At 36.6% G+C, this 26,247-nt stretch overlaps 1 protein-coding gene across 6 annotated transcripts in view; it reads left to right on the top strand.

Annotated features, from left to right (window-relative positions):
• Positions 1-25,994, top strand: part of CCDC85A (coiled-coil domain containing 85A) — a 176,235-nt gene extending 150,241 nt beyond the window's left edge. For 2 of the 6 annotated variants that reach the window (XM_033125497.1, XM_033125496.1), the window contains one exon: positions 24,220-25,994. In XM_033125497.1, coding sequence (XP_032981388.1) covers positions 24,220-24,269 — 50 coding nt within the window. In that variant the 3' untranslated portion in view covers positions 24,270-25,994. Of the gene's footprint in view, positions 1-12,753; positions 12,889-15,950; positions 16,071-19,817; positions 19,917-24,219 lie in introns of all 6 variants that reach the window. The other 4 variants (XM_033125491.1, XM_033125493.1, XM_033125492.1 and 1 more) reach the window with 4 other exon arrangements.
• The last annotated feature ends 253 nt before the right edge of the window (positions 25,995-26,247 follow it).

Genomic DNA, 26,247 nt, shown 5'->3' with positions numbered 1-26,247 from the left:
GAAATTATACTTTTCATTTTAGATGTACCTTTTATGTTAATTCTGTTTGAAGGCATTAATCCTACTGGTCTTAAGTGTTCAGAATCTGAAGTCTTTAGGGCCCAAGGAGAGACACTATTGGTCATGAAAAAGATAGTTGTTGTCCAATTCTTTTTTTTATACGCTCTTTTTTCTTTTAAATGGGGTTGCAGCCTGAAATGGACCTTTCTCTCTGTGAGAAACATAGCTTGAGACCCAGCAAGATGGATGATTTATAAGAATTTGTACCCCTAGTGCACAGAGTGGAATAACTAAGTCACCCACTCCACCCTGGAAGTTTTAGTCACAAGCATTAGCTACAACCTGAGTATCAGCGGAGGTCTGGGACATGGGACCAACATGGAGTCCATCTCGATGCTAGTTTCCATTCTGACACTGAACCCTATGATATCTGTTTTGTAGGTGAGAGGATGTCCAGTAATGGGAAGAGGCAAAGTTTGTGTACAGGTTTTCTGTTATCACTAGTCTTAGTGATTTTCTTCCCTCCTGAAACGTGTCATGAGTTGTGTGTTTCTCGTGAAGCAAGATAGCTAAGAAAACACCATGACCACCACTGTCTCCACTACCACTGTCCAAACCAAGCCTCTGGGATGGTACCATTAGGGTCTGCACTGGGACTTAGCCAAGAAACTAAAGCCAAGAGACACAGTTTAGTTTCTAGTCCATCAGTTTTGCTATTCACTGAGAGATTGTATCATGCTAATAATGATTTTTTTCAGCATGGGACGATCTCATGCTTTTTTATTCTTAAGGACATTTCTATCCCCTAGATAAATGATTACATGGGAAAGAATATTTGTCTACCTATCACTTATCTTCTGGTTCCGTTATAGTTTCTCTTTAAGCTGTTTGTCTCCTTCTAGAGAACCTTCGCCGACTATTCCAGGCTGCAATGACCTTTTCATCCTCAATAGCAGGGGTTGGTACTTTTTTAGTAAAGGTCCAGATAGCAAATAGTTTCAAATTTGTGAACCAAATGGTGTGTTGCAACTACCCATGTCAGCAATTGTAGCAACCAGACAGCTGAGAACAGCCACAGAGAATATCTAAGTGAATGGGTGTGTCAGTGTTCTCATAAAAGTATTCACAAAACAGGTGAAGGGGACTGGATTTAACTCTGGCAGTAGTTTATGCCTGCTCTACATGAAAATAATTTGTCCATGACTTGGGTTATCTCTTAATATATATTTGTTAATTGGTCTCATTTTCATTTGTACCTAAAGAATTTATTATACACAAATACTTTTCTCAATAAGTATTATTTTTGCATTGGTTTAAGTTTTTGTCCTAGCATCCCCAAACCTGCCCTAAGTTATCAGTATCTGGGTTTTGAAATGTGCTGTGATTGAACCAGAGGAGTAGTTGAGCAAGAAGTAAAGGAATTTTTTTTCCTATCAAACCACTTAGCTTTGGGATGAAAAGTTGTTGGAGATGAAGAAGCTTGCACTTGATTTGAAAAGGCAAGTCCTCCCAATACTGAAAGGACAGGTGTTGTGGTACTATCGGAGAGGAAATTTATACTTTTCTGAAACACATATGTATGGTGACTGACGCTGTACTTTTGTGAGTGACTGATTACATTGCTTTTGTGTCCTGGCTATTTTTGCATGTCTTAGATTACTGAGAAGATAACATGGGGCAGGCTCGTCTCTAAAATAGATACCACATGGCTGGCAACTTGGAAAGAACGTGAATTTCTATATAGTTCGTTAAAGACAAGTGAAATTCTAAATCCATGAATTTAGTGGATTTTAGTTTATCAGTGAATGAGGAAAATCATTTCCAGTTTAGGAGGAGGTCAGAAATCAATCATCCTTTCCCCTAAATGAGGGCATTTTGTGAAAGAATGAGACATCAGGGGATCATTGGTAAGAATTAAGTGAATGCTGTGCTTTTCAGGTCCTTCATGTTAATATTCTCCTCCCCGACGGTCTTTGTCAAATATGTGGTTTTTAATTATGTTGTATTTCCTTTCCCTGGAAATGCAGGAAATGCCTTCACTGGCTGTTGATTCAGTGTCCCTTCATCAGGGACCTGCGAAGTGCTCTGGACAGACCAGAGGACAGCAAAGGCTAGGTGGTGTCTCCAGCACGTGTGTGTCCTGTGGATCAGGATGAGACCTGTAGGGAAGTGAGAAGGATCCTCACTTGTCCTTGTCACTGGGACTGATTGACTTCAGATGAGCCAAAGGGTAGCAGAGAGCTTCAAAAGAGCCCAATGCATTCACAGTGCTTAGACGGTGACTGAGAGCAATCTGGCAATTATCAAGCGTCTAGATAGCACTTAATTTCTCAGAGAGCCTTGCAATCAGGTTTATTAGCCACTCTTCACAGCCACCACGTGAGGCTAATTGATAGACATTGAGGACAAGTGACTTGCTGAGGGTCAGGCAGTGAGCTCATTAGTCTCTGGGTCGTTTTTCTTGAGTAGGCAAAATACTTGTTATATGTTTTATTTTCTAAGACAGCTCTAGCCAGTGTTAGAAAACTTATTACTACTAGTTAACCTGATTATATTTCAGGATGATACTATTACTAAAATTCTAATTTTAAAAAGGTTCCTTTTTAAAGTTTGCCTTTCCCAAAGCATTATAATATCTCTTTTCAGAATTTCTCAGTCAACTTTTCAGAAAATTTTAGCTGTGCACTTTATAGTTTAGCCAGATCCTGTACTTGGGTGAGATTCTCAGAATGTTGGCCCTTTTATTACTCTTAATTCCTTCACCCAGAAACTTCAAGAAAATAAAAATGAACCAGGCAGACTTGGTTTGTGGCATTAGCTGTGATCAAACTTCTACAGAGGGATGAGGTAAAACTATTTTAAATTTTAGTTATTTATGCTTTTATCCCCAGAATCTAGGCTAGACAAAAGCAGTGATCTTGCTCTTTGGAGAGAAAAAGGTTGACATTTATCATTAGATTGGTACAGAGATATTCATCCAATGGGAAATGATTAGTGGGTTTCCACCGCTTTGCTTAGTATAACCAAAACAACCCTTAACACATATGGAATGGGATTTCTGTAGGTCATGGGAGGATAATGTCTTGGCCATTCACTCAGTATTTCACCCTTTGAATACTTTTTGTGTCTCTTAGATACTCATTTAGATAATAGGTATACGGCTTTGAATATAAAATTTATGCAGCTTAAATTTTAGTAGGTGGATCTTTTTTTAAAAACACCCATAAATATGTAATATCTGGGAGTGATAATCACTATGAAGAAAACAAAAGCAGGGTACAGAATTGGAGAGTGACTGGAGTGACAGGGTATTTTACATGGAGTTAGAAAAGACACCTCTGAGGAAGTGACATCAGAAGGGACCTGAAGGAAAGAAAGGAATATGGCTGGAAAGACTATTACAGGAAGCAAGAACAGCAAGGACAAAGCTTTAGGTAGGAATGAACTAGTCGTGTGTGAGGAAACAGGAGCAAGAAGGGCAGTGTGGCAGTGAGTGGGATGGGAAGTACCAGGAGATGAAGTCAGAGCGGCAGGCAGGGAATAGACCCAGTGGGCTTTGTTAACCAAGGTCAAGTATTTAGATTTGGGTTTGAGTTGATGAAAGCCACTGGAGGAACGGGGCAAGTATGTGATATCATCTATTAACATTTCCAAAAGGTCACTGTCAGCATTGGGTAGAGACCAGACTGAAGCAGGTAGAGGCAGGGAGAGGGATGGACAGAGGTACACTAAATTAGGGAGATAGTTTGCTTGTCTAAGAGCGATGGTGGTAGCCTGAACTAAGTGGTACAGTGGAGACTGTGAGGAGAGGGGTTGGATTCCCAAATATATCTTGAAGTAGAGCTGAGAATGCTCTGTGACAGATTGGATGTGGAATATAAGGGAAAGAGACCCATATGGCTTCATAGGTTGGGCACTGACAACCCCTGGAGGAACTGTTCACATAGACTGTGCAATGAATGGCAACCCAAGGGTGGTGTTCAGTGTGGTGGCCATGGGAAGCGTCACAGACGACTCCTTGGATTGTGATCTAAGCAGCTGTATGATTGGTGGTGCTATTTACAGAGATGAGGTGACGAAGACTGGGGGGAACAGGTTAGGAGGTGCAGGGGAACCAACTTCTATTTGGAGCATGGTAAATGTGAGATGGACATCTCCGAGGAGATGTCACATACAGTTAGATATATACGAGCTGGAATACAGGGGAGAGGTCAAGGTTGGAGATAAAAATTTGGAAGCATACACGGCTATGGAACTGAATTAGGACTTCCTGTGACTGAGTATTGAGAACAAAAGAGAAGAGGCTGTGGACTGTGCCCTGGGACAGCCTGAGATTTAAAGATAGGGAAGGAGAAATGAGTGTAGTGCAGACAGAAAGAGGCCCGTTTAACATTTTTAATCTCCCAAAATGATGGATGATTTTTGAACTTATTTTGTGTACTAATTCTGCAAAATTGTTTTATATTTTATTTTAACTCTCTGAATATTGTTTACTTAAATGAGTATATTTAGCTTGAATCTAAAAGTCTTATTTTCCATCATCAATTATTTATGTTAGGAGGTAGGGCACAAATAAACATATTTTTAAATCACTTATTTTCTTTCTTCCTAGTAGGAGTTGTTTGTAGAAATAGAGCTCATGCTTTCATGATGCTTCCTTGTGTGCTCTGATGGTGTTCTCACTAATGGGAGATTTCTCCTGCTGCTGATTTTATTGCGACCACATATGCAGAGGCTACACTGCTTAGATCGTTTTGGCCACTTGTGTTTCTGTAAACCTTTCTGGGTGAGATCATTGGGAATATTCCAAGATAGAGCTTCCACCAAATGGCATGGATGGAACTGTCTAACAAGCACCTGTACTTATTCATATTATTAATCCGCTTCCTAGAGAGGTCGCTGCCCTTGTATGAAGCCCACTCTTTCTGCCTCTGTTGACCTTTCTCTTATCTTGACCTTCCCATTTTGTGTGGGAGCTTTGTACATTGGAGCTTTGTACCTTGAAGAACTGAAGACCTTTCCTTTTGCTAAAGCCAGGGCAGCAGAGACCGCCTCACAGTGTGGTGTTTCTTAGTCAACTCGACAAGTATTTATCTTAAATAGCTGTTTAGTCCCTGGGGCTGAGAAGGAGTCCTGAGGTATTTAACGCCATCATTAATAGGCTCTGCTCTACAAGCTGAATGCAGTGTGGATCAGCAGGACCTTTTGCTTTTGCATCTACACTGGCGATTCAGTTCCATGCCCTGACCCTCAGGTCTACTCATGTCCACTTCACCCCCTTGTTTATAAGCCCAAGACCTAAAAGTATTCAGATATGTTTCTCTCAGCAACAATGCATTAAATTTTATCAGTGCATGTCAACCTGATTGGAAACTCATTTAGAGGTATCATTCCTCTTTGCTTCCAGAAATTTCAGTGTTTCTTACAGTGGTTAATAAAAGACAAGAATTAAGCACATCAACTCATTACCTTGAAACAGAATGTATGTAAACGTAATTGTCCACATTTCCTACCTATTGTTTACCAGCTATTTCTTACCAGGCCCTCACTGTTACTCTGTCTGCTGTCACTGACTACAGATACAGGGTGTTTGCTGTCTTAGCCTTTTCAGAATAACAATTCTTTTCTTCCTTGGGTTTGCCCTCTCTAATTCTTATAAAAAGGCATCTTGCTACTCTCTGTAATTACTTTTATTTATTTTTCTGGGAACTATATTTCTATATCTGCAATTTTTACCTGGAGTCACAGATATTTCAAAATTATTTTCCTTCCAAGAACGTTGTATCATTTGATAAGCCACTTTCATCATGGCTTGAAGTTAAAATCATTACAATTTGAATATTTTACAAACTTTTACATGTCAGGGAAAAAAAAACACATTTGTTTGGGTATGTGTGAGAAAGATGATTTGGGCCTTTGTTAGTTGTTAATTACCTCTTTGATCTTGATTTTAAAATCTGATGAAGGAGTTAGATATATTAATTTCTTGCCATTTCCTATCCTGGTTAATGGCATCACAATTTAGCTGGTCCTCCCAGAAGGCTGGGAGCCATCCTGGATCCCTCTTGCCTACATTCAAATAAACATTAGGGCTAGTAGGGTCCGGTCTTTTAATCCATCAGTATCATCCTTTTGATTCCTTCTGCTATTGTCCAGTGTAGGCAATAAGTAAACATTTTTCACTTGAACTTCTTTCTTAATATCCTAATTGGATGTTATCCCAGCTGGTCTTGTCCCACCCAAATCATTCTCCACATTGCAAGAGCAATCTATAAAACACAAATCAGGTCTTGTCAAAGCTCATGCCTCAGCACAGAATAAAATTCAAATCCTTCATATGGTGTGGAAGGATCTCGGTGACCTGATTCCTGCTTTTCATGACTGCCTCAGTTCTGCTACTCTGTCCCTCACATTCGAGGCTCATGTCCTTCTGTTTCCCTCAACAAGTCAACTGTCTAAAAGTCAGGTTCTCTGAATTGAAGCACCTTACCACCTCTACTGTGCTTCTACTACAGACCTCAATCTTAGCCATTATTTGGCATAATAAATGAAGAGTGAGTGAATAAATATTACCTTCTGGCTTCCTTAGCTGAGAACACTTCAATATTTATAGAGTGGCCTACACTTAATAAGGCTGAAAATATCCCTTTTGATAATTTTTGATTTTAGCACTTGATGTTTGGCATTACATAATGATTTTGATGGGAATCAGCATATACTTTGGATGCCCCATTAATAAAGTCTATTTTCGGTCTGCTAACTATCCCTAGTGATGCTTTCAGTTACTGTTTGAACATTCGAAGTGTGATAGAAAATTGTGGTCAATGTTTACATAAAAAAATTACAGTAAAATACACATTGCCATTAATCCCCCTCAGAATGCTCTCCTCGCTTCAAACACACTTGCCCCATCGTTCTTGCCACTTTCTGAAGCAGTTCTGGAAGGCCTCTTTTGTATCTTTACTTCATCTTCCATCATGACAGTGTTCCATGTCACACATTGCTTCTGGTACAGCAATTTCTGTCAAATAAAACCATTACAGTGTGTCCTCATCCACCTTATTCACCCGATCTGGCACCATGTGACTTCTGGCTCTTTCCCAAAGTCAAGATGACCATGAAAGGTAAATGTTTTGAATCGATTCAGGACATCGAGGCAGCCGGGACAGCGCAACTAAAGACACGAAAGAAGACTTCCAGAACTTCTCTGGCAAGTGGCAAGAACGATGGGATAAGTGTGTTCGAAGTTGAGGTGGAGTATTTTGAGGGGGATTAATGGCAATGTGTCTTTTACTGTAATAGATTTTTTTACTTAAACATTCACTGTATTGTTTGATCACACCTCATATTTAGCTGGAACCCTACTGTATTTCATTTTTAGCATGACTTGTATAGTATTCCAAAGTGAGCTGTCAGTAATTCTCAACACATTCCTTAGGCTACTTTGTAAAATGCCAAGTTTCAGAATCCTTGTGATATTATTATAGGTGCAGATTGTATGTAACTGTCACAACCATAGTTATGTGCCTGGAGTAGAGAAAATCAAATGAGCACAGAGCTGATAGTCAGCTGGTGTGCACCACTTCTGTATCAGTTATTAATATTAACACACTTCTCTTCTGATCTTCCCGAGACCCCTGGGCCATTCTACCCATCCTGATCCTTCCCAGGATCTCCTGGGTCTCCATGTGGCCCAGGAATTACATGATCAGAACACAAAAGAGGAGAACTTGAGGGCCCAAACCAAAAAGAAAAATATTATGGAGTGTAAATTATTGAGAACGGCACCAGGCCAACCGTTACTGCCTTAATAGGTATTAACATGTGATGGGAGCTCATGTTAACTCGTCTTAATATATTATCTTCTAATTGATGGCACTTAGGGAGAGCCCTACCACGTAATAGGAGCTTAGTAATTGAGTTATGACTAAGACATGGCCTCGAGGAGTCTTCTATCTATGGAGGAGGCAAACATGTAAACAGACTATAACCCTTAGTCACGTGTGAAGGAGACAATGGTCGCTGTTCTGATCCAGGTTTCTTTCTGATTTCCCTCTGCATGTCACACATTGTTCTTATCTGCACTGAGATGTTTTCATGTGTCAGAGCCCTCATTTCTATTTGCTGGCAATTTTATTCCTTCTGAGTGTGACTACTTAAAGTTAAGTGCGGGATTTTTACCTGTTGTGTTGCTAAGGAAGCTTTATTTTCTTCCATAATGTGCACACGGCACCGTCTGCCAATTTCATTCTCTGTGGGATTGGTGTCTTGATTTTTAAGGTGCCGCAGTGTGCCATCTCTCTCCACTCTGAGAGCGCTTTGTTCTTTGGAACACTGCCCTGCCCTGCCCATTTTATATCCTGATTCTGCTAGCATTGTTACAGTAGGATGTGTTGGGTATTTTTTAATTCTATTCCTTTTGTTAGAAAGAGTAATATCCTACTTGGGGATGGGAATATGGATATCTTTATATTTAGACCACCCGAGGGCAGCAGCTTAGATTTTTCTTTAAAATCATCGCAAGCTCAGAATCATGTGGGACACCTGTCCTCAAATGCAAAATCTGCTACGGAGCTGTCACCATAAATTTTGCTTTGCCATTTTCCAACATAGTTCTTTCTCTGAATTGGGGTTTCTCAACTTTAGCACTACTGACATTTTGGGCTGGATAATTCTTTGTCGTGCAGAGTGTCCTAAGCATTGTCAGATGGTCACCAGCATCCATGGACTCTACCCACTAAATGCCCATAAAAACAGACTAATTTGGACAACTACAAATGTCTGCAGACATTTTGCCAAATGTCCCTCCCTGGGGGGTCAAATCACCCTGAGTTGAGTGCTGCTGCTCTAAATAACAAACATGGAGAAGTAGAATGACAAACAAGTTATAAAATGTGTTGACAAACAAAGCAAAAACATTCATGATGATGACAGCAAATACTTACAGAGCACTGAACATGGGCCAGGCACTGTTTTAAGAGCTCTGTTCATATAAAGAACCAACCCATCGAGTGAGATATCATTGTACCTTTACTACCCTTACTACCCACAATTTAAAGGTGAGGAAACTGAAGCACAGAGCAGTCATGAGGCTGCTAAGTGTCAGATCAAGAATCGGAACCTAGGTATTGTGACCCTAGAGTCATTGATTTAAATTTACTCTGCTTCTCTCTCAACAGCAGCTGGAGTAGATACTTGCCTGGCACAGCAGGGTATATTATATTACTTCTGGTAGGTGCTCAGCAAATATCTGTTAAGCGAATAAATGACTCTAAATCCGGGAAATTGTCTTAAAACAGTATTGAATAGATTTCCTTAGTTAAATAAAAAAATATTTTTCTTTGAACGCAATCAACTAAATATTCCCAGAGCAAAGCAGAGGGTCTGTTAGCATGTCTAAGCACATTCACAGATATCTTTTGGGAAAAGTTTGTCAAGGTGACCTTGAAAATCTCTTCTAATCTGAGCTTCTGTTTTTATGCTAGTGCAGTTTTATATGTCAGAATAAAAACTGGTCAAATTGAACAAAAGGTTATTTTCCTGATGAGATTAAGCAAAACATCTGTCATTGCCCTTAATAAGGAAAAACTGAATTAATCCTTCCTCCTTAACTAAGTTGGGTTCTGATGAGGGAGGATGCACTGTATGACAGACAGTATGACCTAGCTTCAGGACTTATAAAAAATTAAACAGCTTTAACTAACAGGAAACCACTTTAGCCAATCAATTTTCAGACTTCCATAGTTGGCTTCCTATAATAGATAAGAGGACTGGGGTCTAAAGTTTCTTTCAAATGCACTACGTCTGATTTATATCTGAGTGGGAAGCCTGTATTTTACATAATAAAAATAAAGAAACAGTATTCTGTTATTCTTAAAGATTTTTTAAATGTATGCTTCTGTAGGGCAGAAAAATGGAAACTTCCAAAATGTTCATTAAAATATTACTATTATAAAATATCAATAAATAAAATACAACTATAAAATAACTTATTCAGAATAGCTTCATCTTGCCAGTTTCCTTAAAACTCAAATTATGAATGATAATTATACACTCAATGAGACTATAAATAATATATTTTCTTTTTGTTTAGATAATCTTTTAAAAAATTGAATGGCTTCATTTTTTTTCTTAGTTCTGAAGAAGTCATTTATTTTAAGGACAATATTAGGAAATGTCCCACATGTCAATTTTCATGCAAGAAGATCTTCCAGATATCATGGTCTAAGAGGGATAGTATAAGCAATATATTTTCTCTTCTTCTATGATACGAAGGGATACTTTTGTTTCCTGATCTAGACTATTTGCTCACAGCATTAGAATTCAGGATTTCTATAGAAAGAATTTACCACATGGTAAGTAATCTATAGTTTACCTCCCACACAGTCTTGTTGCAGAGCATTACTTTGCTATCAGCATTTAGGGTGGACTGATACCTGAAATAATTTGTGGATTACTCTACGTACCAGTATATTAAGTGGCTAATGAGTACACAGATTTCTATTGGAATGGTAGGTTCATTCAGGTATTCCTTTTTATATGCGTGGAATTTTGAAAAACTGCAGAAAATAAAACTAAGCAAAATAGAATTACTCAGAAAAGAAAAAGTGACTTAAGGTCATTTGGAATTGTTCTCCCAACTGAGAGCCAGAATCTGTTTGCCCTATATTGAGCTGCACAGTTGCCAGAAACAACTCAAAGCACCAACTTACTGGAGGCTTAGTATGTTTTATGAAGCTGTCTTCAGAAAATAGTGTGATTGACAATTGTAGGGCAAGCAAAGATCTAAGCCTTTATTAACATATAAATCCCACTCAGATACAGTTTACTTGAAGGTCAAAAATGATGGCTGGTCCGGAACACACTTTTCCATGACCAGGATTACACAACAACAACAAAAAATGTTTCTGACATGAGTAGAAAGTCAGTAATCCTGATTCTGGAAGAGTACCTTTCCTTTCAAATGGTTATATCATCAAGTAGTTTATTCTTCCACCAAAATCTGGCTCATGTATATTGCCCCCCTCTTATGAGATTAATAATACTATACAATCACATTTTATGTTTGAAAAGAACCTTTTACAATATCCTGAAAAGCATATCTATCATTTCATATATCTACTTTCTGAAAGTGGGAACATAATGTATATTATTTACATAGCAACTAAATGGCTGCTCTTTCTAACCGGCTTCTAAATGGTTATAGATGTTACTTTCGATTTCATGGTTATGATAATGAACTTGGTTACAATGGAGAGACATTGGGATTTAATTTCACCACACATTTTAAAGAAGAATGACAGTAGGGATTCTTATGTTTTACTCAGTTTTTGAATCTGAAAAACAAGATCTGAGAGATGTGTAAGTCAAGAGAGAACCTAATCCTGAAGATAGAACTTATTTGTAAAAAAATTGCATTACTCACAATGATCTTCTCAGAAATAAAACTATGCAGATTAGGGTGAGAGGTGAATTTTAAGTCATCGGCCATATCATAAATTACTAGATATAATTCTTTTGATGGTGAAATAAATTAGATACTGACATGTGACGTGATTGCTAAAAGCAATATTCAAATTAGTGTTGCTATGATGAAATGATCATTATGGTCCAAGGACAAATATATAATCCATTATATGTGAGGAATATGTGTGACTTATTTAATAGGTAATTGGTACTGATTTCATAGATTCAGAAAAGAGTTTTGTGAGTAGCAACTGCGATCATTATTGCTTCTCATTTTTCCCTCACTTAAGATCATGGTATATTTTCTTTATTGTTCAGTCTCCAAAAGTTAGAGGAGAGTGAAAATTAGACCAGTGCTATTCACAATATAGCACAGATTTCTAGGCAATGGGTCAATGAGAACTAAAAAATTATGTTTTCATTTTTTTGTCTCCTAAAATTAACTTAAATATTTAGACACCGGCATTTTGGGAATATTTTGTGAATTTTTCATATTATATTTTTAAATATTTTATTCCTTCATTTTTAAAGATCTTAGTGAAAGCTGGCAGGGAGAAGAAATTATGTTCATCTTGCTTCTGATCATTTTAACAGAATCACACAGTTTGGTCATGGAAAAAGACCTGAAATTTAGGAACTTTTTTTTGTATTTTCTTTTTATTTCAGTTATGTGATTTCTAGTTCCCACTAGGACAGAAATTTGGGAATCAATGATTAATAGAAATCTTGATAACTATGTATATGTCCCATGTGAAATAGTTATTGTAATGCAATAGTGTCCTCTTAGTTTATATACGTATATTTTTTTCAATATACAGAAATTTTGCTGAGAATTTGATGTAGGGTCAATTTTTCTATTAAATATACCTACCCAACTTGTATTTCTTAACAAGAGGGCACAGTTCTCCCAAATGCATTTCAAGTCATTTCTGTTAAGTTCTGAAGTAACACAGTTTTAAATCCTTGGAAGACTTATAGTAATTCTATATTTCTCATAAGTAAAACCCACAAAATAAAGTTGTCTAAATAGCAGTATCTTCTACCACTTTTTGATAGCTTGAGAATGTTACACTTTTGCTAAAAACTTAAAAAGTCAGTATTAGTTCTAATTTTCAGGACTTCAGTTTGTTCTTATTTTAATGTTTTCCCTAGTTACAGGTGCATGCTTCAACTTGCCATTGTGGTCATTGTGGTTCGTTTCATTCAGCTTCTTGTTCTATCTGCTTTCTTGAGACTTGGGAAACAGTATTTTTCTGAGTGATTGTACTATATTGTTCCAAATATAAGGCCACCCAGAATAGAAGGCAACCTCCAACTAGAAACAGCTCAAATATGGAGAAAGGCTGGGGGCCCAGAGCCCGGCGGGTCTTGCAGTGGTGGCAAGGGTGCCGAGGAATAGGACGATGCCTGCCCACTCTCCCGGTGAGTGAAGATGAGTCAGCTGCTGCATTTGCTTGTGCATAACCAGATGGCCTCTGTTGCTAGAGGAAAAGTTATTCTGCGGGGGGGTAAAGGACAAGTCTGTATACACAAAAGAAAGTTGCTGTGTGTCTAAATCTTGGGAGGGAAGTTGGGAGTAGAGTCTTTCCTCTCCTAAACAGTCATCTTCAGTGTTTTGTTTTTTTTCCCCCTGAACCTGAGGGTGAAAGTTGAGTCACTCGAAACACTGGAAAAGAACAAAGGTACCCTGCACCTTTCATGAAAGGGAGTTTGAAAGGGTCAGTGGCCATGGAGATGGAGTGTTAGACACCACCAGTTGTCTCCAGACCAGCCCAGAAAATTGCCCTTTCCATTTGACCGCTGACTCAAGGTATAGTGATGTGCTGTATGATCACGTGTAGTTTGAAATAATCCACCCTGAAGTTGGAAGTCACATTTCCAATTTTATTAAGATTTTCCTGTTTTTAAATTCCCTGTCTCCTGAGCCAGCCAAGTTACAGTTGAAACAGACAGGCTTACTCTAACAGAAATATAGTCCAAGAGACTCTTTAAAATCATTTGTTTTATTTTACTCAGCACATTAAAAAAACAAAAAATACTTCAGTGAAACCGTATTAGTCAACTGAGAGTAGGTATTGATTGAACCTAGATAATTCTCCAAATATTGGTTGGATTCTACTGAGAATATAGAAAATCTAACCTTTTATTTTATAGTAACTAAATCAGATGTGATTGAGGTGCTTGATTCTGTTATAATCTAGAAAACTGTTTAGCAGCTGTTCATGCACAACTTAACCAGACCTTTGGTTACTTTTGTGGCCTCACAAAAGTCATATAAAACATGAATCTTGATCTTTCTAGTGATTACTAGTCCATGGCTCACACAGCAAACTTGAAGTAGAACTTAAATCCTTAAATGGTAAGTTTTTCTCCATTGTGTAGTTCCTATTGTACCAATTATTTTATCACTATTATTATTATCATTAGTATTATGGTTTTAAGGAAGCTTCTTTAATAAAAGAATGTTTGTTGTTTTCTGAACAGATAAGTGTAGAAAAGAACTGCCCTTAAGTTTAAACAATGCTAAATTGTCCGGGCATTTGGTTTCAGGAAGCTACCTATCACTGAGTTCAGAAATTCCCTTAAACCAAAATACCCTGAAAAATAGAGGCCTGATGCCCAAGCAAAATCATGTTAGGATTGATATGCTTACCATTTTCCCAAGTCTGGGAAGGGAAGCTTAGAAACAGAAAGGGCAGGGCAGAAAAGGGTTTGAAAGAAAGAACTGGAAGGAGGGTGGCACAGAGCCAGAAATGAGATTACCAGTCAGAGGAAAGATGGCGCTGCAATGGTGGGTCTGAAATAAGAGGTTTGAAGTTAACCGCATAACCTCAGAAGCCTTTTCACACGAGTTCAAAAGGGTGGTAAATAGAAGGGAAAGAAAGTAGTAGAGCACCAGAGCTATGCAGAGAAGAAGAGCTTCCTTTATAACTCCTTTGTTTTGGAAACATTTGATCTCTAATAGAGGAAAAGAAGTGTTCAAAATTTGGTGGTGGGTTATAACCATCTTTAAACTTCAAGTAGTTTTCCTTCTGTTATTTGTATCAGGTACTATTATGTCTGATTTACTGTGAATTACAAATACAGGAAAACAAATCTTATAAATATTTTTTCCCAGAGAGAGTTGGGGCTATTACAATTGGTTGTCCTCCCCTGCTATTAATTTAATCATTAGTAGCAATGATGGACAGAAGCTAGAGAGGTCACCTAAATGTCAGATTCTATGGCTGCTTCTCTCTGTTGGCTTCTGAGGTGGCAAGGATAGCCTTCAAGGACATAAGAAGTGACAGCCACAAGGGAAGGGAGAAGATATTCTAAATTACACAGTGTATACATGACAATTTTTATAAAAATCAATGGGAGTTGTCAATTTCTCTAAAAATAGCATGGTTTGCATAAAAGCCATACCTAAAACTATTGGGACACTCACCTTATCCTTCCCATCCCTAAAATGTACAACACAGAAGCTCTCCTATAGATGCAGGAAAATAAATGTCCCAAACTATAGTTGTTTCTTCCCTTTATGAATCCACACTTGACGCTCCCCCAGTGGTTCCTTCTCAGAGGATTAGATTCACAGGATCAAGATAAATGGAGCAGTTATTAATCCATTAGGCATGAAAAAAAATCTGTAGGTTTGTTGATGGACAGAAATTTAAATCTCTCAGGTCCCCTGTGTGTAACAATCACCATAAAAACAGGTTTGGAATAGTCCCAGTAGACTGCCTTTTCTAGAGGGTAGATAACTGCTGTTCCATTTCTTTCCTGATCCCTTAGTCTTTCTCTAAGCAATCCCTAGGAAAAGCCCAGTTTTTATTTTTCCCCAGTTCCTGTATGGGTGACTGACTCTCACAGGTCAAATTAGTAATGCCTAGGTTCTGATTTCTCAGCAATTCAGTTTTAGAGTCGCTAAACTACAAATATATAATTTCTGATCTATTTTGTTTTTCATTTTTAAAATAAATGACCGCAAAATGCTAAATTTGGTTAAATCTCTTTTGAATATGTTCCACTATAGGTCTTTCCCTCAAAGGGTTTTATAAGAGACACAGTTTCTCCAATGCAAAAATGTGATGTGTCTGCATTTTCTGAGACATATGGAATATGGCATTTGTCTTGCTGAATGAGCATGTTTAACTGAGCTGTGGAGTAACTCACAAGTTCCCTATTCTTGAGTATCTTTACGTTTCAAAAATCGCTCTTAAAATGTTCTTAATGGCCAATCCTCATGGGGCACTGCTCACTTTGGTAAATCAGAAATGACACCTGGACATGCGTAGTGATAGTTCTTGGTTGACTTTTGTTACTGGTCAAACAGCAAGTATATTCCAATTAACAGGTTGATAGTATCGTAGGACAGGCTCAAAAAAAAAATTCAAAAAATGGCTAATTCTCATTTGACAGTGAAATTGAGTATTGAATTACATCTATGCAGTTATAAACGACTTTAGTTTTAATAACAAAGTTGTTGATTTTCTACTAAGGGTTCTTTTAGGTTGTCATCAGGGGCTGATGGGAATAACAGTTCACCCAACTCTCCAGCTAGCTTCAGTGGACATACCACACCTTCTCAGCAGCCTGAACCGGTGGTACATTCTCTTAAGGTAACCAACTGTGTACAATCATTTATCCAGAAATTCAGTTGTGTTGTGGTTTGTTTGCTGTAGTATGGTAGTCCTCACAGTCTTGTGTTAACCATAGATACTTTGTTTTTTGAACCCTTGTTGGTATAACTTTATCTGATTTTTAAAGTATGATTTTAATTTTTTAAATTAACAATGGGTTTGAGTACTTATGGTTGAATCTCTAGTGTTACCATTTTGTTTTGAGTAATGTGATTCATTATCTGCATTGAAGTTGAAATCTGATGTGCATGTATATTCATATGTGTAAAATATTGTTAAAAGTATTTTATGTGCAATGTTTGTAGCATGGATGTCTTCAAATATAGGGAGGGAATAGTTGGCCAGAGGAAGGAAGGTTACCATATTTTTTCTTTCCTTATGCAACTGATGTATATACATTGTGCAACTTACTAAAATAAAATATTGAAATAAGCATAAACCCGCTCTATCCTCCACTAAGTAGAAATTAGGTCTTCAAACCCTAGTTAATGCTCATTTAGAGAGTATTAGAAAATAGATATATGGTCTTGTTCATTAAGCTTTTTTATTTTTGACTTTTACTTCAGATTCTGCCAATGACTTCAAAAAAGACTTGGCTGAAATTTATCATTTAATTTTCTTTACCAATAATGAGCTTTCTAATAAATAATAAGTACCACACGTAAAATTAATGGTAAGTGACAAGCAAGCAATATAAATATCTAAGAGAAGAAACTGATGCAGGTAATAAAAATCATCTTAAAATTGAGATAGTTCCTTGAAGTTTTATCAGTTTCCAAGTATGAAACGTGTCCTTCATATTATCTATAATTCCTAACATGCAGCCTTAGTGAAACTTTGAGCCCTGGAGTAGGTCGAGTGCTTCAGTCCTGCCTTGCCACATGAGTTTCACAACTTTTCTAAAACTGTTTTTGTTTCAGAATGTTTTATTAACAGCCGGCAGATGCATTCTTTTGGAGGGGGCCACACTTTCCCTGGCATGCATTAAGCAAATCAGTAGATGAGAACTTCAAAATATTTGATTTGAGTATGATTTGGTTGTAGCAGGAGATTTAGCTCCCTCAATACATTTTGCTGTTAACTTCAATTAAATGAGTGTGCTTTTTCCAAGCATACACTTCTGATAAGGGAAGGTAGCAGAACCATGCTGGTGGCCAGGGGCAGTGCACTGGACTGGGATAATTCACAAAGTGGGCAATGGAGAGGCAATGGGAAGGTACAGCAGAATGAGGGGCGCTGCCCTCCGACTAGTGGGTGCCGGTTTATCCCCTCATGAGCATGTTGCCCTCTGCAACAGCATTTGAATGCTGTTTAACACGAATGGCATGTTAAACATGCTGTTACTTTAGCATGAACTAGGTAGGCCCTAGCTGTCTGAAAAACATTTTAGAAATGAAAACTGAGAGCCTGGTTTCAATCCTATAGCGTTAGTGTCTGTACATACTCCCAAAGCAACACCTTGCCCTACTTTTCATACTGAAAGCTGATTTGGCCTGTTGCCTTATTAAATGGCAAGTGTGTTTTGATTCAGAGCAGTATAGCGGGTCGCACTGCAATCTTGCCCCCATTTCTCAATGCAGCTGGGTTAGTATGGCCTAACAGGAAGGGAAGGGCAAGGAAGAGCTCTTCAATTTTCTCTGAATTCATTCTCCAATTTTCATATAAAATTTTATCTCAAGAGAGGAAGATATTATGTAATCATCAGGACACACAAGTGTCCTCAATTGGCAGATGGGTAATACTGAGCAACTGAAGTATCTTTATTGGATAACTGGAGGGTCTTGAATACAGAATGTGTTTGCTTCCATGAGTTAACTGTGTCTGAAACAGAAATATGTGCAAACATAGCCTATGGGAAGAAACGTAACCACTCAACATGGTGTGTTTTTGAAAGCCCAGTAATCTAGAGCTGATTTATGTCATACGATTTTTCTGTTCTGAATGGAATAACTAGAGCCATGGCTCAGTTTCTCCTCGTCTGATATATATCCCCAAATCTGTAGGGTTTAATAAACTGTGGTCATGGTTGAGGTAGGGGGGAAGTGTCGTAAATCACTGAGAAATTACCTCCCATATAATAACACCACATTTTCCTTGCTTTAAAATTCATAATTGGAGCTTCACTTCATCTAGTAGAAATTAACTGACTTGAAATGAAGCACACTTCTCTGAGGTGCATTATAAATTGAATCTGTAGGTAAATGAGCTTGTTCTAAGAGTTCTTTAGGTTTCCTATGAATATTCACTGAGCATAGTTAATGATTTCCCTTAGGAATATAAACTGACTCTAATCTGAGTTAACCGAGTGAGGCTTTATATTCACTACCGTGTTTCCCCGAAAATAAGACCTAGCTGGACAATCAGCTCTAATGCATCTTTTGGAGCAAAAATTAATATAAGACCTGGTATTTTATATTATATTATGTTATGTTATGTTATATTATATTATGAGACCCAGTCTTATAGCAAAATAAGACCAGGTCTTATATTAATTTTTGCTCCAAAAGATGCATTAGAGCTGATTGTCCGGCTAGGTCTTATTTTCGGGGAAACACGGTACCACCATAGCCTATGTTAAAGAAGTAGTATGTACATAGTAATAATAGCTAGAAGTTTTAATTTAACCAGAGAGTAGTTTGTGAATTAGAGTATTCATGACAGGATTGAATTCTGGTGAATATCAGTGTCATCTCTATCTGTGCACTTGACATGAAGGTCCTACTTCATGCTTAAGTCATTTATTTTGGCCTGTTCATTGGTGGTAATGCTCAGGTGACACATTTAGGTGTGGCCATGAGCATTGGACATGAGGACAACAGAACAGGGAGTTTAGCAGTGTTGATTCTACAGGAGCTTTCAGGAAAAGTTTTTTTGTTGTTGTTGTTGTCTAATGCTACATTAAAAATGCTTTGATTATAAGCTGATCTAGAGAAAAATAACAAACAACACTCGAAGCCAAACTTTTGTACTATAGAAAGTATTGACATGAAAACTTTACAGACATTTTTAAAGGAATATTATTTTCAGTCTATTTAGTGGTAACTTAGAGAAATGGAATCTAAATTTATTTAAAAGCATCTCATCCCCAGATACTTTGCTCTAATGAAAAATATTTAAAATGCTCCCCAAATATTTTCACTATAAGGAGTCAGTGTTTTTTGTTGCTACTATCAAAGAGCCATCTGCATATTATGTTCCTAGCACTGAGAATGTCCAGGCAAGAACTGTGAGGTCAGGAGTGTTAATGTTAACAAAAGATCTTATGTACATATTCCTGGGTTCTGATCAGTTTCACTTGTCACTGTCATCTTTTCTACAGGCCATGTCTACATATCATTTGGACTGTTTGGTGTATAATTAATTATATTGCTCATCTTCACAATGGAGCAAGAATTATTGACTGTCTCCAAATGGTGGACACAGTCAGGTTATCTTAATGACCCAATTAACTACATGCATCTAATTATTTTAGACATTAATGAATTGACTCTTAGTGATGCAATTTATTGCTGTTAATGGCCATCTGAAGATCAAGCAGAGTTGATTCCAAATAGTTTTCACAGCAATCAGCTATTTAAAAAGGTTTTGCCATATATGTATCCACTCTGATATGCAGACATGGAGAAAACTAAAGGTTTTACAAAGTGGAGCTCCTTGATGGTTTTATTCATAACTAACAAGTTTTTCTCCATGTGAAATTTGCTTTTTTTCCCCCAACAAATCCAGGTCTTGGATGTTCAGGAAACTATAGATCGTCAACAGGGTAAAGAGTATGAACATGACCTTAGTGAGACAGAAAAAGCTATAGTCAGAGAAATGTGCAATGTAAGTTTAATGTGCTTTGTTGTGTATTCTGTGTTGAAAGCCTCATTACAGCTTAGTTATTGCTTTATGAATACCTATTTTTTAAAATGCTGGTCAAATGCCTTTATATTTTTATTTGAAAAGAAAACCAAGTCCCTTTGTTCTTATCTTTAACATATCTTGTTGGAGTTTTATTAACACAATAATCATGTTATAAAATATTCAGGTAAGCAATAATTACCAAATTCTATATTCCAAAATGAATTATGAAAGTTTCTAAATAAATTTATTGTCTAAAATGAGTTATTAGTTTTGATAAAATAAATGGGTTTCTATTTCATACTTTTAAGAAGTTCCTTAAAAATCACTGTTTAAAAACCTGTGATAAAGAAAACACAGACTTCTTCCCATTTATTTGTAATCATACTTAGGGAAAAAAAATCATCTTAATAGGTAATACTCTTGGTTCTTCATGTATATGTGTGCTTTATGTCATGTGACCTAGTATCTATACCTTTCAGGGGTTGACACAAGCTCAGAAAATAGTAAGAGGAGATAGATATGAACTTAAGAGATAGACACACAGAAATCTATGAAGTCAGAGGAATTCAGTAAAAAAAACTGACAAGCTATTTTCATGATGCATATCTTATGTAATCATTAATGTGATTTGGATTCTATTAATTCCTGACTAAATTTTAATTTTTTGAGTCGTATGCTTAGATGTATCACTTAATCAAGGATATAGTGGTGAAGCTTATTGAAAAAGCTAAATAGAATGAACACATTTGTTAAAAGCAAAAATCATGGCAGCTTATATTAAGGACTGGTTTTTAATTAGCTTTATATTTTACTTTCTCCTCATATTCTTTGTCGACTAGGATATAAAAATTGCTTAGAAATCCCCTTAAGCTTTAGGCTAATAGTATCAGATATTCTCACTTAATGTACTTATCAACCTCTTTGAGGTCTTCCTGGAATCCAGTAAACGTTACATAGTAAGTCCCGTGGGCATTTTATATTTGCCGGGAAAAGAGTTTTAGTTTCCTGCTTGCTTGTGTTGTGGCTGTTTTTTTTTTTTTTTTTTTTTTCATTTCTGCATATATGTTTTTGTCTGTTTTCAAAAGGTCATTTTAGATGGCATCATTTCCTAAATGCATCACTGTTCACCTTCTGTAGCTTTTCAATGTGAGTATTTCCCTCAGATAAATTTAAAAATTTGAGCCACACACCTAAGAATGCCTGCCGGTTTCTTCTCATCTGTTGACTATGGAATGAGAAAGTGTAGATATTAGGAACTATAGAACTAAAAGGGCTCATCCCCTAAAGGGATGTATTTGGAGCTCCTTCATAATTCATATGTCTGAGTTTTACCATAGACTATGGGTGATTGTATAGGAACTACTACTGGGTAAGACCCCACACTCGCAGTTTATGTTTGATGAAAAGAAACCTGAAATTAGTCAATGACTCAAATTACTTGTTCAAATTGTTCTCTAACCAACAGTGAAGTTAGCAGGAGTATACTGAAATCTCCCATAAGGACTAGCTCTTTTCACTTTCTCAAGTGTGGTAAATCTGGGGACTTTCATACTCTTTCCTGAAGAATGGCAAGCGATGCATCTTACTGAGGGGATACTCTCCATTATGCCTAATGCCAGAATTTCTGTAAAGAAATGCCAGGATTGTTTCTTGTCTCTTTTTTATAAATGATTTCTAGACATTAGAAAATCTTAATCACAGAGGAGACCTACTAACCGACTGACTCTTGGTTAGTTCATTTTGATCTTTTTGTTTGCCTGCATTTTCATGAAAACAAAAACTTGTCCTCCTTGTTTACCTTTAAAAGTTCTCTAGGACACCTTTTCTGTGTGTCCACTTTTGTCTTTGATCCCCAAAATTTGAGAAAAAATACAAGCCAGCCCAAATATGATAATTAGCACTCTTATATTTGAAAACTATCTAAAAACCAAGAGAAAAAACTGTTGAACTAAAATATCTGTCACCATTATGAATTACATGAACATTGAAAATAGTGACTACTGGAGAATAAATATTTTTATTTTCATAGATAACTAATTTCTTATCATTTTAGCTAGTTTCTGAAACCTATTAGAGAAACTATGCTTTTATAATAATGTCACAGAAATATAAAGGTTTCTCATAATGTGAGATCAGTTATAAGACTCAGCTAGAACTTAATAGCAGTTTTGCCTCAGTTCCTGGTATTGCTCCTGAAGGAAGTTGTTGACATCTATCCAGTGAAAAGACTGTTATTCACAGCAGTGTCATGTTGATTAGGAAGCATGGAGTGCTTTTATTCTCTCCCACCCTGTGCCATAGACATATACTGCCCTCTAAGAAATAGTAAATCTTTTTGTAGTAATGGTTTTATCTTAGTTTTGTCTGTTTCATTCTTACAAATTCCCTGAGAACAGGTGAAATACTTGACTGGTCATCTAGGCCACAATCTCAGACACCGACCTATTCTGCTCTTTTAGTTAACAGGTTACTACTCTGTGTTCGTGTTAGCATCACTGGCTGATTTCAGACATCAGCCTTCTCTTGAATTTCCTTTCACCAGAGTGCGCTCAGGATTAAGGCTCATTGCCTTCTACACTTGAGTACTTGAAGAGGGTTGCACTTTTGAGTTGCAAATCATGCTCTGTGTCTACGGGTATGAACCTTTGAGGTTTTCCTATCCTCTGCTTATAAACCAGAAATTTAAAGTGTTCTGGGTAGATGTAATTGTATATATCTTGTTTCCCCGAAAATAAGACGTAGCTGGCCTATCAGCTGTAATGCGTCTTTTAGAGCAAAAATTAATATAAGACCTGGTCTTATGTTAAGATAAGACAGGGTCTTATGTAATATCAGACCAGGTCTTATATTAAGTTTTGCTCCAAAAGACGCATTAGAGTTGATGGTCCAGCTAGATCTTATTTTGGGGGAAACACGGTATATCCCGTGGCTTCCTCATTAGGTGTTTGTACCTCTTCTCAGTCAAGAAATGAGCCTCTCCTATCTCCTTTCTGTACAGTTTGAGCTATCCATCGCTATATCATTCCTTTCCAAAGAGTTAAGGACTGTAACTACAACTCCCTTCCAATATGACAAGACATTTCTATAACATAGTAGTGTCTGCTAAAACAGAGAGATTAATAGTTACATTGACTTATGAATAAAGGTAGAGAGAACTTTATATTCTTACTGGGTTTCAATGGAATGTCTATTCTAAAGAAAAACAAAAGAAACGGTCTATGAATAATTGATGAACCAACTGGTTTTGTGTTCATGTTAGAGCCATGTAAATTTTTGTGGAATCAATCTGAACATAACCCTTACAGTGAGACACACTAGGAGGGTTATGACTGTTACTGTGTGTGTGTGTGTTTGTGCACAAGTATGGCTTCCAATTAATGTTAGTATATCATTGAATTCAGTTGTTTTACTGTATACTTATTCTTACCTTAAGAATATAAATGTAAAGTAAAACACCTGATTTTTTTATATTGTAATATTATATATTATAGTATAGTATAGTATGGTATATTATATGTTATATAACACCTTTGCTGTTGTCCCTCTAATATGGCTCAATTTTTAACATTGTATTTGTATCTATTTCAGTGATTCTTGATTTTATTCTTATCTCCTCCCTGCATTTGGATGCTTTCTGTTTTGGTATTCCGAGAGATCCTATACTGTTTGGTATACTAAGACTTACGATGACTGAGGCCTTCACTCTGCAGGGAAAGCCAGGGAAACTTACTAGTGGCCCTAACGCTATTAGCTCAGGACTTAAATAGCTCAAGATCAAAGACTTTTCTTAGTGGTTTAAACATTTTGATATCCCCGTTATAGATGTGTAATATAGGAACCAGGATGATTTTGTTTAGGGATTCTGAATTCCAGCCACACATTAGAATCATACTGGGAGCTTTGAAAAAATACAGATGCCTGCGCTTTATCTCTACCAATGCAGTCAATCTCCAAGGGTGGCAGTTACTATTTAAGGGTCCTCCAAGTGCATCGTGTTCAGCTATAGCTAAGTATCACTCATATACCTACAGTAAGTTGGCACATCACTCTTTAATTTGGACCCTGGTTGCTAACAAAGTCAAGTGGTCTCATCTACTGAGCAGTTCTGGTGAGTTAGAAGCTTGCATCACATTTTGTTTGTGTTTGAGCTCATTCATGTGGATATTTTGTCTTCTTGTCTTCACATTCCTCTTTGCCCCTCTCATAGATTTCCCTTTCAAAAAACACACCCATCTTTTTTGTGGTAGAGGACAATTAAGATTTTTTTTTTCTTTTTTTAAAGGTTGTGTGGAGGAAACTTGGAGATGCTGCAGGTTCGTGTCCTGGAATTAGGCAGCATTTGTCTGGAAACCAGTACAAAGGACCAATGTGAGAAACTCTCTAAAACATGAGATCACCACTGCCAGAGAGGTAAAAGAAGAGTGGATTTCCACAAATCTGAACTCATGGAGTGTTTGTACATTGCACATATTTTCCCTTTAGTGTAACTAAAGCTGTATTTTATGTCTCTCGCTTTGATGTCCACAACATCACTTTTGAACAAGGTAGCTTTGAAAGCACCATTTTGGTACCAATATTTTCATTAGAACTAAAATGTTTTTGACTCCTCAGATCTAAGATTATAATTGGGAAACATGCATCATTGGAAAAGTCCAGTAGAGCCTCCGTGGTTTTGATAGAGCTGACTTTAATGGTGGGAGTTTTTTTTACCATGTTCTATTAAAGATGAGAAGCTGGAAGACACCTCTCCTTAAGTTTGAGAGTTGAGTACCTATTTTTTATATTTTAATCCACAAAATACTAGTTCCTGATACATAATTTAGATGCAAGATAAGATTAGGTTTCGGGGGTTTTGTTTTGAGGTGCTAAAAATACTATATAAATTCTCCTTACCAGGTGGTAGCAAGAATTTATAGAGTGCTTATCAGAGTACCATTTCTTTCAAAGGATCAAAATATATCTTTTCTTTTAAGCTTATTCATGAAGACATCTTGGGGACATGTCAACCTTTATTCCTTCAGTGTATCCATTGATGTTAATATTAACAATTTCAATTAAAAAATAAGCAAAACAATTTTTCTAAGTGTTTTTGACTGTGAGATGTCTATTTCTACAATTTAGTTTCTAGACATGCTGTTATATTTAATAAACTTCATGTAAACTTTAAGATATTGCACTGCATTTATGAAAAAGCTTTCTTTGTCTACGCAGCTATCTAATGGTTTCTGAAACTGACGCATGTCCTTCATTGAAGCTAAAATCTTTGTTCAGACTGCTTGAGGTTTGAAAAAGAGGTGTGCTAGCTTTGCTTAGTTTCATATTTTTGGTATATATATGTATGTATATGTATGTGTGTGTATATATATATACACACATATATATTAGACTGTGTGTATTGGAAATGCTATGATAGGTATTTTGTGTTTATTCAAATGCAATGATAGTTCCTTGTACGAATGTGCAAGAGGCCTGTGACAGAATGCTAAGTTTTTACTGTAGTTTATAAAAAGTAGGAATGCAACAATTCCTAGTTTTCAGATTTCTAAATTACTCAGATTTGATTCATAGCAGATACTCTGGTGGTGTTTTTAAATGGGCTCATTACATAGTGTATTAATTGCCATTGTGCAAGGAATTTTGTTATACTTTTAAAAATGTTATTGTGATGAAAGATCAGCCCTCTGCTTTCAGAAAATATTTACGAGTTAATTTACTATAGAATAATCTCTCTAATTATTGTAATTGGGTTACCATTTAAACCAATCTTTCTTTTAAAATGTTATATATTTTTAAAATATTACTACTCTGTAAAAGAAAATTGCTTGCTATATTTACACCTTCTCTTGTGAGAAAAGCTTTCATCCTTAAATTGCTGTATTCCTACACTCTGAAGACATTTAAAATAAGCTTTTGTGCCTGCAGTAGAGCCTGCAGAAGCTAATTCAAGAAACACTGGTCTTTTGACAAAATACTTGTGTAAATTTTGATACTGTATTAAAACTATTTTTTTAAAGTTCCGCATAAAATTGAGTATCAAGTATATGTGTTCATCTTAGCAATGGTAATAAATAATTTAATCTCACAGTGTTTTTTTCTTGAGCTTTCTAATAGTCACTAAATATTAAGTATCATAGTACTGCTGTATGATGATAATGATAGTAACACAGATAATGAGCTGCACAGATGACTTATTATCTTAAATATAAAACAAAGGTATGTTTTAAATATGCTTGTAAGGGATTTAATATTTAGAGATTCAATTCACACCATTCCCTATTATAATGTAGTCAAAATTTTAGAGTAAGGATAC

The sequence above is a fragment of the Rhinolophus ferrumequinum genome, chromosome 13 (genome assembly GCF_004115265.2).
Source record: "Rhinolophus ferrumequinum isolate MPI-CBG mRhiFer1 chromosome 13, mRhiFer1_v1.p, whole genome shotgun sequence".
Lineage (NCBI taxonomy): Eukaryota > Metazoa > Chordata > Mammalia > Chiroptera > Rhinolophidae > Rhinolophus > Rhinolophus ferrumequinum.
Note: the sequence above shows the minus strand (reverse complement) of the source record. Positions and strands in the feature narration are given on the sequence as shown.